This window comes from Diorhabda carinulata, chromosome 10 (assembly GCF_026250575.1).
Source record: "Diorhabda carinulata isolate Delta chromosome 10, icDioCari1.1, whole genome shotgun sequence".
Classification (NCBI taxonomy): domain Eukaryota; kingdom Metazoa; phylum Arthropoda; class Insecta; order Coleoptera; family Chrysomelidae; genus Diorhabda; species Diorhabda carinulata.
Window position 1 is genome coordinate 7,098,211 of NC_079469.1, and position 17,595 is coordinate 7,115,805.

At 31.9% G+C, this 17,595-nt stretch overlaps 1 protein-coding gene across 3 annotated transcripts in view; it reads right to left on the minus strand.

Moving 5' to 3' along the window:
- Nucleotides 1-17,595, minus strand: part of LOC130898481 (uncharacterized) — a 191,955-nt gene that overhangs the window by 139,314 nt on the left and 35,046 nt on the right. For all 3 annotated transcript variants that reach the window (XM_057807820.1, XM_057807819.1, XM_057807821.1), the window contains exon 2: nt 245-502. In XM_057807820.1, the coding sequence (XP_057663803.1) occupies nt 245-289 (45 nt within the window). In that variant the 5' untranslated portion in view covers nt 290-502. The remainder of the gene's footprint in view (nt 1-244; nt 503-17,595) is intronic.

The window sequence follows — 17,595 nt, forward strand, 5'->3', positions numbered from 1 at the left end:
ATTTAGATTTTTGAATATTCAAAAAGCGAAATTCAGACGTTTATATGTTTTCAAAATGACCTTGTATGATCAATAAACAAATCTAAACAAAGTGGATCTCTTTAGAATTAAATAAAATTCCATTTTCTGCTTATATTTGATATTTATAAAAAGAAATAAACTTGAATTTGATACCTGTTTAAATTTCATTCTATATATATATATATATATATATATATATACGTTCTAGTTAAGTTACACTCACCTTGTAGATCCCATCCACAAGTTTAATGAGTTCTTCCGTTTCCATGATGCTCGTATATGATTCTTATCTATTTTTAAAACATAACAGTTCACTGAATAAACACTAAAGATTGTTATTAAGTTATCTATATTTGTTGTTTACTGTTCCAAAGAAGTGAAATCTTTTCAACGATTTTCAACGACGTCTTCTTCTGGAAATTGTATTCAATGTACGGATAGGACACGAAATGAAGATACTTGTGAGTCTCGAATAAGAAATCTGAAACAATAAAAAAGGAATGAGAAGATCACTACGTTTTATAGTTTCAATTAAAATAGTAGAACTAGGCCGATACATTTGATTGTTGAATTAAATTAAAAAAATTGAGTAAGATGCCTCACTCCTTATATAAATTCGTCGAAAACTAAATTCATTTCTTCTATTCTAATACACAATATTAATTAATAATATTCAATGTGTTATAATTTGAAGGAACTAATCATTTTAGAATTATTTCCAAAGTTATAATTTCTGTGCTAGTTTGGTAATGCAAACGTAACCTAAAACTTGAGATAATACAGAAATATCCATATACGAATCAAGCAATTAAACGCATACTTGCATTTTAATTGAAATTGAATATAAAATATTTAATACCTTCAAATAAACGATAGATACTCATTTGGTACTTGCAGAGTTTAATTTCCTGATAATTCCAATTTACGATATAATTAACGATTTTAAACAGTATAATTAGCACAATTCGTTGCGTTTATGCAATTAGGTCAGACATTATTGTGATTAACTTGAAGTAATAATGTTAAAATGTGCTTAAAATTTATTGATACAGGGGAATTGGCCGGCTCCTTGGAGCTCTTTGATTCTTTTACTACAGGGGATTCAGCTTTAACTCTTTTATCTGGTTTTCTCATACTTATTCTTTTTCATTCTCTAGGTCTCCCTATTCCACATCTATAATTTTAGATATTCAACTATCACTTGTCCTTCTACCATCTCTTTCAGTTCCTTATTTCTCAGATTTCTGTGTACATTTTCCTTTATTTTACTGTTTCTAGTATTTTTCTTTCGAGTATTTTCAGATTTTTCTATTCTTTTTTTCTATTCATTATCTTCCACCGCTTTTTTTGTCATTAGTGCTGAATATATTAATAACTATACTGATGTTGGTACAAGGGTTCCTTTGTGTTGTTGGTTGTACCTCTTCCTATTTGATCCCGTTCCTCTTTGTCAAACCTTCAATGGCTGAATTTTTTTCATATTTTATACTTTCAGAAGCTTGTTGAATATAGAGCTGAATCTAGATGATTGAAGCAACAACTAAAGGCTTCCTCCTAAATAATTTTCCAAATTAAATGAATGATTTATATGAGTCGATTCTCATGCTTTATTGTTCCAAAAAGTCCTGGGATATAAATACAATTACGTAATCTCCTGCTCTTTTGAAAAATTTCAAGTAAACTTATGTTTCTGGACGAGGTAACTTTCGTATTCAGTTGTTTGTTGTAAGCGATGTTCTGTTTCAGATCATGATAACTGTAAAACTCTAAAGAGAGCATTTAATTCAGCATCATTAATCAAAAGTAGAGTTTTTTCTTGAAGAGATAATCGTCCGAATCACTAGAAATAGAATTCTTTTCAATATCTTTTCCATTATCATCTTATAATATATTCTAATTAGATTACACAAATTGGATATGACAGATTTTCGAACGTATAATTGACTTAAAAATAACATTCAATTTAATGATTGCTGGTTCTCTCTTTAACTAGCAAGCTTGAATTGAGCCACTTGTTACAAGGCATTGAACACAAAAATAAAAGTCTGCTATTAATGAAATTCACTTATAAACTTGGGCAAAATTGTTTACAGAGGTTAGTAAGTGAAATTAATAGTGACGGAGGTATTGGTACAAGATAACAGGACAGAAGAATGAGAATGAATGAAAAAATCTGATAAACGAGGAACGTTCTTTATTTATTTCAATTTGTCGTGCCTCGGAACAGAAACAACAAGTATCAAAATTAACTATTGAGTACATGAAGGGATATTACAAAATCGTTACATTGAAAAAATTAGATTGGATTATAGTTTATGGAACAGATTCGTAATTTTGAAGAATTTCAAAACTTTTCTGATCTCTGTATCTCCTTGAGGTTAAATTGCAGACTTTACTGCTGGTATGTAGTACATTGTCTGCAGTCGTTGATAATATGCTTAATCGTTACAGAGATAGAGATAGAGAAAAATGCTTTGTTAAAAAAATTGTTAAGATAAGTTTGTTAAAATCGAAAAAAGACACATACAAATCACTAAGTAAAGACAGAAATAAAATAAAGATTAAAATATACACTAGACAATTAACTATACGCCACACTAAAATAGGTAAAATTTGTATTAAAAATCAATAACAACATTAAACCAGTGCGTAGCAGGCTTCAAATTAAATATTATTTTTAGAATAAAAACACTTTTCAATAAATATTCCATCATTATTGCGAAATGAGGGAAAGATGTTATAGATTTGATTTAAATTGGTAAATGATTGTAAAGTATTGAACTCTTTACTAATTTTGAGCGCGGAGTAGGTAGATAAAGGTCGTGCTCGGCATTCCTAAGTGCTTACAAATTAGGCCAAAGGATCGAATATTTTTAATCTAGTCTTCGTAAATATCTAGAAGCTCTTTTTTGGAGTTTGAAGATTCGCTCAAGTTGAGTCGCACCACACGTACTCCACAAGAAAAGGGTATAACAGAGATACGTCTCAATAAGGGCATAATAAACTGTTATAGAGGTGGATAGGTGCAGTTCTTTGGAAACTAATCTCAGAGCAAAATAGAAAGAACTTAAGAAATTAGTATCGTCCACAAAAAGACATATTTAACAACTGATGTCTAGATAGGCGATGCCGTTGATAAACAGGAGAAACAAAATAGGGCCTAGTACTGAGCCCTGATGCATTCCACATTCTATTGGGTTGCAAGACATCGTTGTATCAACCTTTACAAGCTGACTTCTGTTGGTAAGTGTTGTGGACTCAAACCATGCGAGAGGTTTTTCTTGAAACCGTAGTACACCAATTTGTTAATTAAAATACTATTATTAACACAATCGAAGCCCTTGGAAAAATCACAATAAGTCGTTGCAGTGTAGTGATGGTTGTGGAACGTATTTTTCGATCATACTTCGTATTTATACACATTTAAAAGCATTTGATACACTTTTTATAATTTCAACTGAACTAATGAAACGCGTCAAATTTTTCTATGCTATTTTCAATAAATCTCAAAATAAAAAATGTGGGTCAAAACAGTGACATTTGTCTATTTCTGTTTCATTATTTATCTTCAATTTTAACAAATTTTACATGGTTTATCATCATGTATCAGTTATGCATTATACTTAACAAATATATATGCGAACTGTGCATCAATTATCTCTTTTTCTTTCTCGTGATATTACGATTATATATGTATCCCACTTGTTTCTAATACTAAAAATGTTCGAGTGAGAGGTCTGACCTCAACACGTTTACCTCCACATGTACAAATCTACGAGTAATCGTTTACAACAAACATTTAAACTCTCCTTAACAGGTTATATTTATTGGATCTTTCACTTGATTACATTTTTATACGATAAATTTATTAGTTATAGCTGCCTTTGGATAGGACGTTCGTATACCAGGTGAATTTTGGAACAATACTGAAAATATCACTTTAATATGGGCTTTTGCATATCACCCTTAACAAGGTTCTAACCTTTATTTGTATTATTTTCATTGCCTCACACAATTTTATCACTAATTATCTTATATAATCTTTTCCACATACTTTGCTTCATTTTTTGTCTGTTAGAGAGAGAAAGAGCTTTATTGTCATAAGAAAATTGTGAAATTTTCTTATGACAACATTAAATATTGAAATATATTGAATATTGAATTATATCAGTCTATGGTAGATTGTAGATTTCTTCAAGCAGAAATACCATAGTCAATCCCTGAAAAAAATTATTAAATATATTTGCTACTTTTAATTGTTAAGGTAGCTGATTTTTGGCAGTTAAGATGATTGAATTTTTTCCCACATCAGTTAAGTAATTATCCAATTTTTCTCTTCTAGTAAGGTAGCTATGAATGGGTCTTTAAGTTGAGTTGTGAACGTGTTTGCGAACCAAACAGATGGATTTTAAAATGAAAAGAGCTGGAGCGAGTTAAAATTTTGTATTTTTCTTAATGGAACTCGCAACGCGCTCTACTACTTTTTTGTAATTCGAAGAGGTGCAAACTATAAGACCCCCAAAAAGGCGAACCATAGCGAAGACACGATTCGAACAACGACTAGTAAGTTGTTAGAGCAATATGGGAATCGAGCTGTTAAGACACATATTCAATGACAAAACAAGCAAAGGATAAGTTTTTCGCCAAACTCGCTACATGTACAGACCAATAAAGAAAGCACTGTCAATATGTAGATCAATAAAACTTATTTGAATCTGAAGATCGTATTAGTTCATTGTTCAGTTTTAGAGGTTGTAAGAATCCTTGTAGAATAAAATTAAACTTTTCTCTGTATTTAAACAGAGCTCGTTCGCTTCAGACCAGGACTTAATTAACGAGATCTTTGCCCATGGTAGAATGTAAAGCTTGTATATTTGGAACATTCAAGGTTACACTGGTGTCATCTGCAAATAAAGTGAACTTACTATTAATTCGTAAATCTGTAACATCATTAATGATTACCAAAAGAAATTGTTCCTCCAACTGGGCCCTAAGTTACACCAACTGGTGAATTACAATTAACTTGTATCAGATGTTTTCTACATTCAAGGTAAGACACAAACCATTTTAAAGGAATGCCTCGGATGCCTCAATACTCTAGTTTGTGAATCAGAATTTGATGATCAACACAATCGAAGGCCTTATCGAAATCACAAAAACCAAAGCCGTATAAAATTTATTATTGGTTGAGGTATATTGAGAATAGAAAGCATTTAAAAAGCAAAGGCAATAGGCGGTTTTCCATTAGTCTTCCAATTATCTTCGATAGGAGTGGTAATCATGCAAGAGGACGATAGTTACTGGTGTTATTTCCTCGCCACCCTTGTGAAGGGGAACAATTATAGCAGTTTTTAGACAGCTAGAGAAAAAACTTTTTTGAAATGAATCCATAATCTTGTTACATAATTCTGATTTGAATTTTGAGAACATCAAATTTTCTCATTTCGTTTACTAATTGGCTGGACAGTGATATATTGAATCTTAAGTACAAAAGGTGATATCAAAAATGAAATAAAAATCTTCTATGTATTATTTTCGTCTGAATAAATTATAAAGAGGTATCCAAAATTTCTTCTTAAATATGTAAATGACATGAAGGTATGTTCGTTGGAATTCCATGAAGATAAATATGTCCCAATGTTGCTGTTACATAACTAGTAGTGACATCTCAAAAAAAAAAATATTAATTCTGTAAAAGGTCAACGTTAGTTATGTCAGTATGTTAATGACGTTTCTTACCTTTTTCGTTTATTGGTGAATTGATTTAAATGTGGTTAATAACAGTTATTTCATTCAAAATTTAATTTTTAATTATAATATTGATGTTGTACGTTTCTTATTAATTCATGATTATAATGAGCTTCATGTTTTGTGCAATATTCAAATAATTATTAACTAAAATTCATGAAATATTCTTACGTAATACTTGTGTATGATTATTGATACATGATCATCATTACGATAATCAAAATTACGAGGAATAGTCAAAAAATGTAACAAGTCGCAGCACTCGTCTAGTCTACAAGTTCAAATCGGTGTTAATCAGATGTGATAATTCTAAAACTATGTGTCTTAGGTCATTAACAAATTTAGCAAAGAAATTTTTCTCTCGGAATCATACTTTTATTATTCAATATATTAATTTAAAACTGAAAACAGCTCCCCACCCGCCTCTTTTCAATAATTCCAAGTTTTAGTTGTTTTTTAACACTCAAGGATTATGCTATATATCCACATTTCTAAAGCCTCTAATTTATTAGCTCCATCTTTCTTCAACGCCCTTCCATTCTGTAGAAAAGCACCGACCACACCGACCAAGTATTTGATGAATCTTAATGGTAGATTAGGTGAACAGTTTCAAAATTGTTGATTAATAAGATTTTACTTGAATTTCCTTCATCGATCTAAACTGGAAGAAAATAATTATTCTAATTCTTTTTGCTTTGTTGAACCCTTATAGTCTAGACTATATATTGCGAAGATTTTTTCTTCCCCCAAAGTGGAGAGGAATCGCTTTGTCATACACTAGTGCACGGTTAAATAGTGAGAGTTTCCAGGTAGTTCAGATGAATCAAGTATACCGTTTCCTTTTCTCCAATAATTATTAAGTTTTAGTTGTTTGTTAACACTTAAGGATTATGCTATATATCCACTCTTCGAAAACCTCTATTCACTTCATCAATCTTCAACGTCCATCCTTCAATTTTGTAGAAGAGCACCGATCTCACACGTAGCATTCGATAAATCATAATCGTAGATTTGAGTAAACAGTTTCAGAAATTGTAACTTAACAAAACTTTTCTTGAAGTTCCTTCGATCTGAACTAGAAGAAAATATTTTTTTTGCTCTGTGGAGCCCTTATAGACTACACTATAATCGATTGAAAATACTTTGTCAAAAATGAAACTGACTTATATACATGGATATTATTTCTGATGTGTTCTGAAGACATCAGCCCAGACCTAGCTCAATGTACAAACAGATTCTATAAATATTGGTGTTTTGTATCTCGTATATTCTTTGATTTATTTTTTTATTTACTTTCTTTTATCACAATTATTCAATTCTGAATCCATAGTCGTCACTTTTGTTCTGTTAATTCTCATTCAAAAACTAGAAATAGTTTTATATAAGAGTTTGTAAGAGATAAAATTATTTCTAACTTTCTTCTCTTCACCTTTGACAATATACTTACAGAATTGTCCAACAAACGGCGAAATACAAGAAATTAGAGAATTAGTTATTGTAAATTGAATGAATAATTAAAAAACCTAAACAAAGTCCTTTACTTTCGATAATTTGCAATCTATTAGCAATCCTGTTGTTTTCGAATGTTTTCGTTAGATATAAATTAAATAACAACCAGTCTGTTCCCAAAACTGATAGGGAGAGATTCGGTTAAATCATCTAGAAATCTCATGAATAAAACATTTTAAACTTGAAAAAAAAATAATACAATTCCCATTGTTTCTCTTCTGCTTGCATCTTCATTACTGTTTCGGGAACGATTTGTCATTTTTATGTTTGTGCCACCAAAGTATCTAATAAATCCTTTACGATAGTAAAATATTGCAGACTTAGATGCGGACTCAAGCATCAATACACAAAATAAATTTATTGGGGTTGGCAGTGTAAATACCTCAAAAAAAGTTAATGTTTAGTTTACAAACAAAGTTCAAATAATTGATTGAAAAAATTTGTATCTTCTAATGACATTGAAGGTTGATATTTTTACCAATTACCTGAAAGAACCATATGAGTGTATAAATGACTTTTACAGACTTATTTTTGCCGTGTATACTCCTTGTTATAATCTTTCGTGAATATAACTCTTACAAATCCAATATTTCAACTTTGGCAATTCCCAATAGTTGTTTTTAAGTATTTTTGGTACAATAAAGTAATTTTAAACCTATTCAGTTTAAAATATTTCTTATTGTATGAACAGGATTGAAAGTAAACAGAACCGAAACCTTTTTTGCTTTGATTTCGGTAAAAGGTGATTTTACGTAAAGATCTCGTGTAATGGACCTCCATATTTTTTTTTCATTAATATAATTCATTCACTTAGTTATTCAGTGTTGCATATTTCTCTCGATTTATGTAGTAATGTTGTGTCAGTTCTATTTGAGTATAATAACAGAATTGTTGTCATTACTAATTAATAACTGGAACAGGGACAAGGTGAAATTAACATTTTGTTTTCTGCTTGACACACATTAGTCACTAATTCAATAGAAAGAATCCAACAAAAAATACATGGTCCAAAATCTCACAGAAACAACTTATCGTGGAGGCATCACAGCGATTTTTATGACGATACATCATAACTGATAGATACCACATCATCCTCTATAAAAGTCTTTTCTGAACCAGGAAATATAGACTGGTCACTGTCTAGGATAAAATGGAAGGATGCAAATACATCAAATATATTCTTATATTTTATTACTACTATGATAGTCTGTCCATTATCTCCCACATTTGCTTTGTTCGTATCAAATACAGCAAAATAATCGTATAAGAGGATGCTTTCAGAAGTACCTGGCCCAACAAAGAAAAAACTAAGATCGATACCCTGCAGACCTTACCTCTTCATTGTTAGAAAATCTTTGACCACCGAGCCATTTTCCAAGTCTGCGAACAGAAAATAGTCTGAGAGGGCTGAATTTGGCGAATGGAGTGCATGCAGTAGTAATTTAAACTTTAATTCATCAATTTTGGCCATTGTAATAACAGAAGTCTGAGTTGGCACATTGTCTTGATGAAGCAACACTTCTTCTTCCTTCAAACGTTGCAATAAGTTCACATAATACTCGCCATTGATGGTTTTTCCTTTCTCAAGATAGTCAATGAAAAGTATCCCACGCACATCCCAAAAAACCGACGTCATAATCTTGCCTGCAAATGGAAAGGTCTATGCCTTCTTTGGAGCCGGTTCGCCCTTTTCAGTCTATTGTTTTGATTGTTCTTTTGTTTCGGGTGTGAAGTGATGGACCCACCTTTCACCCATGGTTATGGAGCAACGCAAAAATTCGGCTTTATTTCTGCGACACGCTTGATACAAACATCTTCATGACAATATTTTTGATCCATTGTGAGCAAACGCGGCACTCATCTTGCGCACAGCTTTCTCATGTCCAAATTTTCAGTTAATATGGGATGTATCACACTTTTTGAAATGCCTACTATGTCTGATAGTTCGTGCACTTTCAGTCGATGTTCACTCAATACCACTTTGGGACTTCAACATTTCTGGAGTCATCACCTCATTTGGTCGACCACGGCGATGCTGGTCTTTGCGTCGTACGGCCAATATTTTACTGATGATAACTAGGGAGCAATTTCACCCAGAGTAGATCCTAGTCCTGCTTTCATATTGGTTGAGTTAAGGCTTTCTCAAGCAACTACCGCCATCTGTAGGTCAGGCCAGGTACTTCTGAGACCATCCTTGTACATATCTGTACTATACCCCTGAAAAATACTGAAACTCTTGAATAATTTGCTTCATTGAGTAGATAACTGAGGGATCAGTAGGCAATTCAATAGAGAATTTGAAAAATGTGTGAATAGAATATTTGAATTGCAGAAAGTTTGACTGGGAACAGATCTCACCATTTATTACTACCACTACAACAACAATTAGATTGCGAGGTGAACGTCCATAGATATTATCGTCTTCAGAATCCGAATGTCCAAATAGCTCCACTGAATAAATAAAGTATTTGTGAAAAAATCATACATCCTTCTACCTATTTCATATTACTGCATATAAAAAGATAACTCATAGTTACCTCATAACAAATACCTTCTCAAAATTTGTAATGTTAGAACCCCAATTAGAAACGGAACACCCTATATGGCGAGGGTTCTTGAGGAGCATATCATATTGATGACAACAGTCAAGCTTCACTTTAAAAAAAGCCTAAAGGTATGAATAAAAGTGATGTGATTTCTCACAGTTGACCTATTTTTATTAGCTTTCGATTTCCCTGGTATCTATCTGATGATTTCTACTTTGATTCGATTGTACGAATTTAAATTGGGGTAACATATTACACGTGCACATGCATAATTCAATTTCCCCCGAGAGATATTTATCATTGTGAGGTGGGTGATTAGTGAATCGTTTCAGAATATTATTGCTGTTTTGTTATTACTTATATCTTTGGATATATACATTACTAGAAAGGCATTTTGAAAGGCTTTCGATTCTTGTCACTTGTTTCTCTATCCGTCACAAAATTTCGTTATATGAATAGTTATACGGAAAATGAGATATTTGTAGGAAGCAGCATACATATTAAAATATATAATATATAATTATAATTATGGATAAGTATCTATCCAAAATTCAACAAATCATGTAAAACAACCACCATAGTACCCAGATACCGTATCAGATGACTTGTTCTAAAATTCGAATTATCAATGATTCTAAAGGGAAATCAGCAGATTCCTAAACATCTTCACTAGAAGAGCTGAAATAATAACCAAAGAGAAACATACATCCTCAACGACTCATAAATTTTAATGATCAAAGAGGATAATTCAATACCAAATTCCGTCTTGAACCTATTCTATTCTGGTTGTTCCATTTCATGTTTGAATTATGAATATATCATATGAATCTATGATGGAATAACATAATTCGAAACCATTTTTCATTATAGGAGACAATTTACAGCAAGAATAATTTTTTCCAACGTGATATGAAGTTATTATAGAATAAAGAGTGGCAAAGTGATCTACTACTTTGAACGTTTGAATATGAACAATGATTCACCTTAGAAACGAAGCTATGGTGTTAAAAGGTATTAAAATTGTTGTATATTTGATACTATTACACATATTAGGATATTTTTTTAATTAAACTGATAGTGTGAGCCTCCGTATTTAAATAATGCATGGATATGGGAAAGTAATTTTGTATATTTTGAGCAGCTGCGAAAGTACAGAAGTTAGAGCCAATAACTCGGCATTTTTAGATACCATCAGCCTGAAGTAGTACACTTTGACTGCTACAAACATGAAAGTTGTATTACATTATGGAGTTGGACAGCTTATTTTTCCAATGTTATGAATGATCAAGGCAGTGGGAATTGAATAATGTATAGGGAAGAAGCCAAAAGAATGTAGTGCTCTTCTACCATCAATGTTTATCTAATACTCTCTCAAATTATTAGCTGATGATTTAATTTTCACATCAGAAAATCAGTATTAACAAAATGAAAGATTCATAACGTTGAGCGAATATTCAAGAGTAATTTGAGTTGAAATGCTGTGAAAATAATTGTTGAAATAGAAGTTTGTAGACACAGCAACAAAGTAGTCGAGTCCAGAACCTCTAGATGAGTACTTCAATAACATTTCACACCCATGATATAGTAAAATAATTCGAACTACCTGATTATTGTTAGTTTTATCATAATTTCCTTTAATATAAATTGTTTGTAATTAATTGTAAGTTATAGAATAGTTATAGGATATTGGTACGAACTCATCCACTGATATAGCCCGTGATGCGGGTCCTGTTAAAATATGTTAATAGAAGTTTTGTGATCGCACAAATTATTCGTATCTTAGAATTTCTACCTATTTACATTCGTTTCTTTTTCGTAGTGGGTATTTCTTTGCATTTTTGTAGCCTGTTTACATTATGTTGTAACTGTTTTTATAAATAAAATTTCTATGTTGGCCTTTTGGTTTATTTAGAGCAAATCAAAGATTTCCAAGAAATCGAAGAATCCAGAAAGGATGATGGTGGATGTCAGAGAAAGTCAGTAAATAATTTGATAACATCGCGATACTGAACAGTAAATCAAACGGTTGATTAAATTAGTTAATAATTGTTAGCGAATAGTTTATTGTTCAAATAAATTACGCAAGTAAGATAAACCGTTTGTATATATTCACTCCATCGTTTGAAAACTGTTTAAATAAATAATAAAAACATTAAGAAAGAACAACTATTATAGGATTATCAAGGAAATGAAGAGATAAATGCTAGCTAATGTAAACAATAGTATCAAAAATACATTTTAGAGAGGAGCGAGGTATCTGTAAGAGTAAAGATATACATCCATCCCTTCTTTTGACTACGAAAGCTTAAGCTTAATACAATAATGACAATAATGGTTTTTTTGATGTTTTGTGAAAAGTTAAGCAAATTTCTAAAATTTCTGTACTAGAAAATAATATTTTGTAATAAAAATATCTGTTAATCAAGGTCTCGTAAGTATAGCTAGGAAATATTTTTAATACTAATAATAATTGCTAACCACTGAATATTTGAATATAAAAACAATTAGATATAAATCAACCTTGCATATCGTATCTCCTTGAAGGTATATACCATAATAGAATTTACTGCTTTTTTTTTGGAGAACAAACCAGGAAAAGCATAGATGTCTTAATGTATATCACCTTCACGACTTTAACTATGAAGTAATTTCTTTAAAAATTGGCGTCGATTAAGAGAAGAATTATTTGTTTGACGTGAGCAATTACAGAAGAATATCAGGTACCTTTTTACGTGATAAGATTGTAAATATTTCAAATTTCGACAGCAGTGGCAACATTAACAAAATCCGAAGGGCAATAGTGCAATGTGATATGTTCAATGGAAGCGAGTTGATGTTGAATATTTTTCTTTAAAATGTAAAGTTCACTAAAAATACGACCTAAGTTAAATGTTATCAATGAAATGGAAATCAGAAATTGGACGCGAGAAACAGAGATGTTGTTATCAGAAGGATAAATATCATATTTGGAAAAGAGTGATATTTTTGAAATTAACTGTAATTATTGTGTCAGGAAGTATGTTGGACAGACTAAGAGGTCCGTTATTGTCCGACTTAAAGAGCACTTAGCTCATTCAAAATATGGATGTACAGAAAAATAGGGTATTGCAAGGAACACTGCCTGTCATAATCATAAAATAAATATGAAATGTTTCGATGCGTTTGGAAACAATGAAAATGTTAAATGTAAGAAGAGTTTACATAGGGACCAAGGGTCCATTCCTCACAACCCGCATTATAGTTTAGTAGTTTTGAATGTGAAATTTCTCACCGAAGAGACTTTCCTGCTGGAATAATTTTTTGCTAAAAGGAAGGAAGTTCGTTGGTATAGAAATTTAGTATAAATAGATAGGTCCTAATTTACCTTTAGTCTCTGAAAAAGACTAAATTGTACTTCATTGAAATGGTCTAAAAATCGCTACCCCAATCACATTATTTTACAGATTTTTACTACGTGCAGTCACTGAGAGTTATTTTGAACCTCGAAGAAACCTATTTTCCAGAAGAGTTAAAGAAATTGAAGCAATGCTGGCGGAAGTGTATTGAGCTAATAGGAGACAATATTATGTAATAAATTCGTTTGTATTTTTCGATTTTATTGTGAAGAGTAAACGCTATATTTAAATTTATTTTTATTCATGGAATTTTGAATTTCTCCTGTAATTTATCGTTGTGAGCTTTGTAACTTTTCGTAATCTTTGTACAAATTGTTCAAGACGAAAATAATTATATTGCAATTACTCCATTCGACTAACATTCATTATATTTTACCATTTCATAGTTTGACTTACTATATTATAATGGTATTCAGTGTAATAATATCAATGGTCCTAACCATTGCTTTGAAATCATGTTATTCAAAAATATTTTTTATTTATAAATTAAATTATCAAGTATTTCTAACAATATTTCGATGAATATTTCTTGATAACTGTTGAATGCGTTTCATTTTATTATACGAGGATGGTTCCAGAAGTACCTGGACCTTGGAAAATCTTTGACCACTAAGCCGTTTGTTCAGATCTAGGAACAGAAAATAATCCGAGGGGGCTAAATCTGACGAATAGGGTGCATAGGTAGCAATTAAAACTTCAATTTTTTAATTTTGGCCATTGCAATAACGGTTGTGTGAGATGGTGTATTGTCGAATGAGACAACAGTTTCTTCTTAGACAAATACAGCCGGTTTTGTTTGATTTCTTCGCTTAAACGTTACAATAAGTTCACATAATATTCGCCGTTGATAGTTTTTCCTTTTTCAAGATAGTAAATGGAAATTATCCCACGCGCAACCCAAAAAACGCTGCTATGACCTTATCTGCAGATGAAACGGTCTTATCCTTGTTTGGAGCCGATTCTCCCCTTTCAGTCTATTGTTTTTTAGTGTCGTGTGTGAAATGATGGACCCAGATTTCATTTATGGCTAGAGAATGGCGTGAAAATTCGTCTTTATTTCTGTAAAACATTGCCAAACACTCGATGGAAATATATTCACGACGTTGTTCATGTTCAATTGTGAGCAAATGCGGCACTCATTTTGCGCATAACTTTCTCATGTCCAAATATTTTCAGTTGATATGCGATGTAACCGCAATTTTTGAAATGCCTACTATGATTGCTAGTGAAGTGAAGAATCCAGTTCAGTTTTTCTATTGGTTGAGCTGAGGCCCTTAAAATGAAAGTATTGTATCACATAACGATAATAAATTTTTCCCATGATTACAAATTCACTGAAAACGCTCAGTATCGATGGCTGTCAAACAAATATCAAACAACGTGATATCTCCAAACTTGAAACATATGTTGTATAGATTGTGTACTTTCTAATATTGGCCAGGTACTTCTGGGACCATCCTCGTTTTACGATGAAGCTTCTGATACAGTAGTGGCCGAAGCAGCTTTTTTCATTTCACATAAACTTAAACAGTATTTTTCTAAAATGCCCTCCGTCGAACAGTTTTACGCTGACAACACATCAAAACTGCTTCTCATTTGAAGCCTTGTCACCTGATATCATCTCAACCTCGTATAAAATAAAATTTAATTGAAGTAAATTACTTGAGTATTATCTCGCTTGCACGAAATACTTGAGATGTTTGCCAAAACTGAATACAAAATGTTCTTTCTCAAGGTATGTTATTATTTTTAGCAAAAACTAGTTAAGTGCGCACGAAGAAGTAAATTTTGCCGTTTTCCCAGATGTGACATGAATATCTAATTGAAAATCAGATAATGGATATTTCTTATAGCGGGATACTTAAGAGTCGTTCTTGGCAGTAATAATAATGTTTACATAAATTTGAGAGATTTAAATTGCTGATAAATTGCACAGAAATGATCATTCAAGCAAAACTTATCTTAATGGAATAGAAAAAAAATCAAATAATTGATGACTGATATATCAAGATGAGAAAAAATATAAAAATCAATTCGATGATGTCTTAAATATATCTTGAACACAATAGAGCTGATTTCTATTCAAAATAATGTAAGAGTTCATTCAAATGGCTTTGGAATTCAATCACTATTTTATGCAAGAAATAAAACTGAGTTTAGATTTGTTGTATGATGTTAGTAATGGCAATAATAATGATGATTCTAATAAAAATAAGAGTTCATATCAACAGCCTTTTCAACGGCAAAAGCCGGAAAACCAAGACGGTGTATGGCGTGGAAAACAAAATGAACTACAGTATCATATGGTGGTACTAAAAAGTAACACAGATCTAGCACAGAAACTAGCAGACCAGAGGAAATAAATTGCTTAACGAATAATTAAATATCAACAATAACGTACAAAACAGACTTTTGTTCCAGTAACTAACCTAGCCACAGCAACTATCCAAATTCACTGAAACCAACAAATAGAATAGACTAATGAAAGATATATTGACATTCCGATAAATATAAGAACCATATACGAGGGTGGTTAGACCATCAACCTGAATTTTGCTATAAAAGGTTTTATCATTAAGGTACAGAGCTGAAATTCTTTACAGTTTTTCTAGATAGTCTCCGTCACATTCTATATATTCTCGCTACCATTCGCGCACGAAGTCCTTGGGAATATAGGGAGAGTGTTCTAGGGTTTCCCAAGCCAATTCGTTCAACTTTTCTATCGTAAGCCGAGATGAATGCGGTCTGGCAATGTTTTACAGCAATATCGCACTAAGTATTGGAATATCGCGTCATTTTGATCGTTAGATAGGTTTCACTGTTGTTACTATAATGTTGCTCCATCAAAGTTCGTTGTTTAGTCAGAAAATCGACGACAATTGCTACTCAAAATTCAGAAATCCTGGCACCCATCTGGCTGACGCTCTAATCGGTGAACCTTGTCCTGAGGGCAAGTTTACCACCACTTCTTGACTTTAGGAGAACGAAACACCATTCATACACTTGGGTCTTTGAAACGCATTTATCATTGAATCGCACATAACTATTAGTACACTGAAAAAAAAGTGAGGTTACGTGGTCCCGGCTGTTCTCTATGCTCTATAACAGACTAATCTAGCATCCAGTGCAGACATTAAATTTTTCTTGCGTTTATTATGGTTCATATTTACACCGCCCTCGTATATCGTACCTAGCCTAACCTAACCTAACCTAATCTAACCTAATCTAACCAAACCAAACCAAACCTAACCTAACCCAAAAAAACCTAGCCTAACCTAACCTAACGTAACGTAACCTAACGTTACCTAACGTAACCTAACGTAACCTAACGTAACCTAACGTAACCTAACGTAACCTAACGTAACCTAACGTAACCTAACGTAACCTAACATAACCTAACCTAACCTAACCAAAGTAAGACATGCACACACCGTAGCAAGACTAGAAGAACGACACGGTCTTGTCAAATCTGGCACCACTATTTTTCGTAGAGAAAATGAACAATAAACACAACTACAAGCTACCGGTGCAGTGTGCAGAAAAACCTACATGGCAGAGTATACTAGAAAATACTATAAAAATCGTACGCTTCATCGAATATAAGTATTCTTAAGCACAATTACAAATCGCAAATATCGATCCTGGATACAAAAAAGTATACACCAAGCAACTAAGAAGATATGGAGAAGGAAACGACAGAAAAATACAGAACAATTAGTTCAACAGAGATGGTGAAACTTCTGATCGAAGCTTTGAAAGGAAGGAAGTGATACAAATAAATCCACTCAGCACACAGGCAACGGAGAACTTCTGAAAGTAACTGAAATAAATATCAAAATAAATGGAACAAAATTATACCACATCATCACCACCGATGAACAAGTATATATACTTCAAACCTAATAACCAAGAATCCTTCCATCACGTATTTACGCACACTATTTGAAATTATGACAGCCATCATACTATCAAAAAAAAGTAGGATTATCGTAGGATGAAACAGATGAAAAAGCAACCAAAAAACCACTAAAAAGACAAAGATATATTTGACTTCATACAAAGTTGATGCAAACAATGAGAATTTAGAAAATAGACAAACACATACTTATATCTCGTGGAACATTTTATTGTTCCTCATCAACAAAGCAGATATGCAATGGTTTCTAAAAATGATAGAAGAATTAACAATTATTACAGGGATGGAATCCGGAAGCAACAAATAGTACACATACAAAGAAGACAACATTCAAGTACAAAACCCTTGATATCATGGAGCTTGAAAATTTATGTTTTTTTGCATTGCAACAATTTACATTGCACAACAATCTAAACAAATATTGGAATAGAATAAAAACAAAACTATAAAAACAGAACTA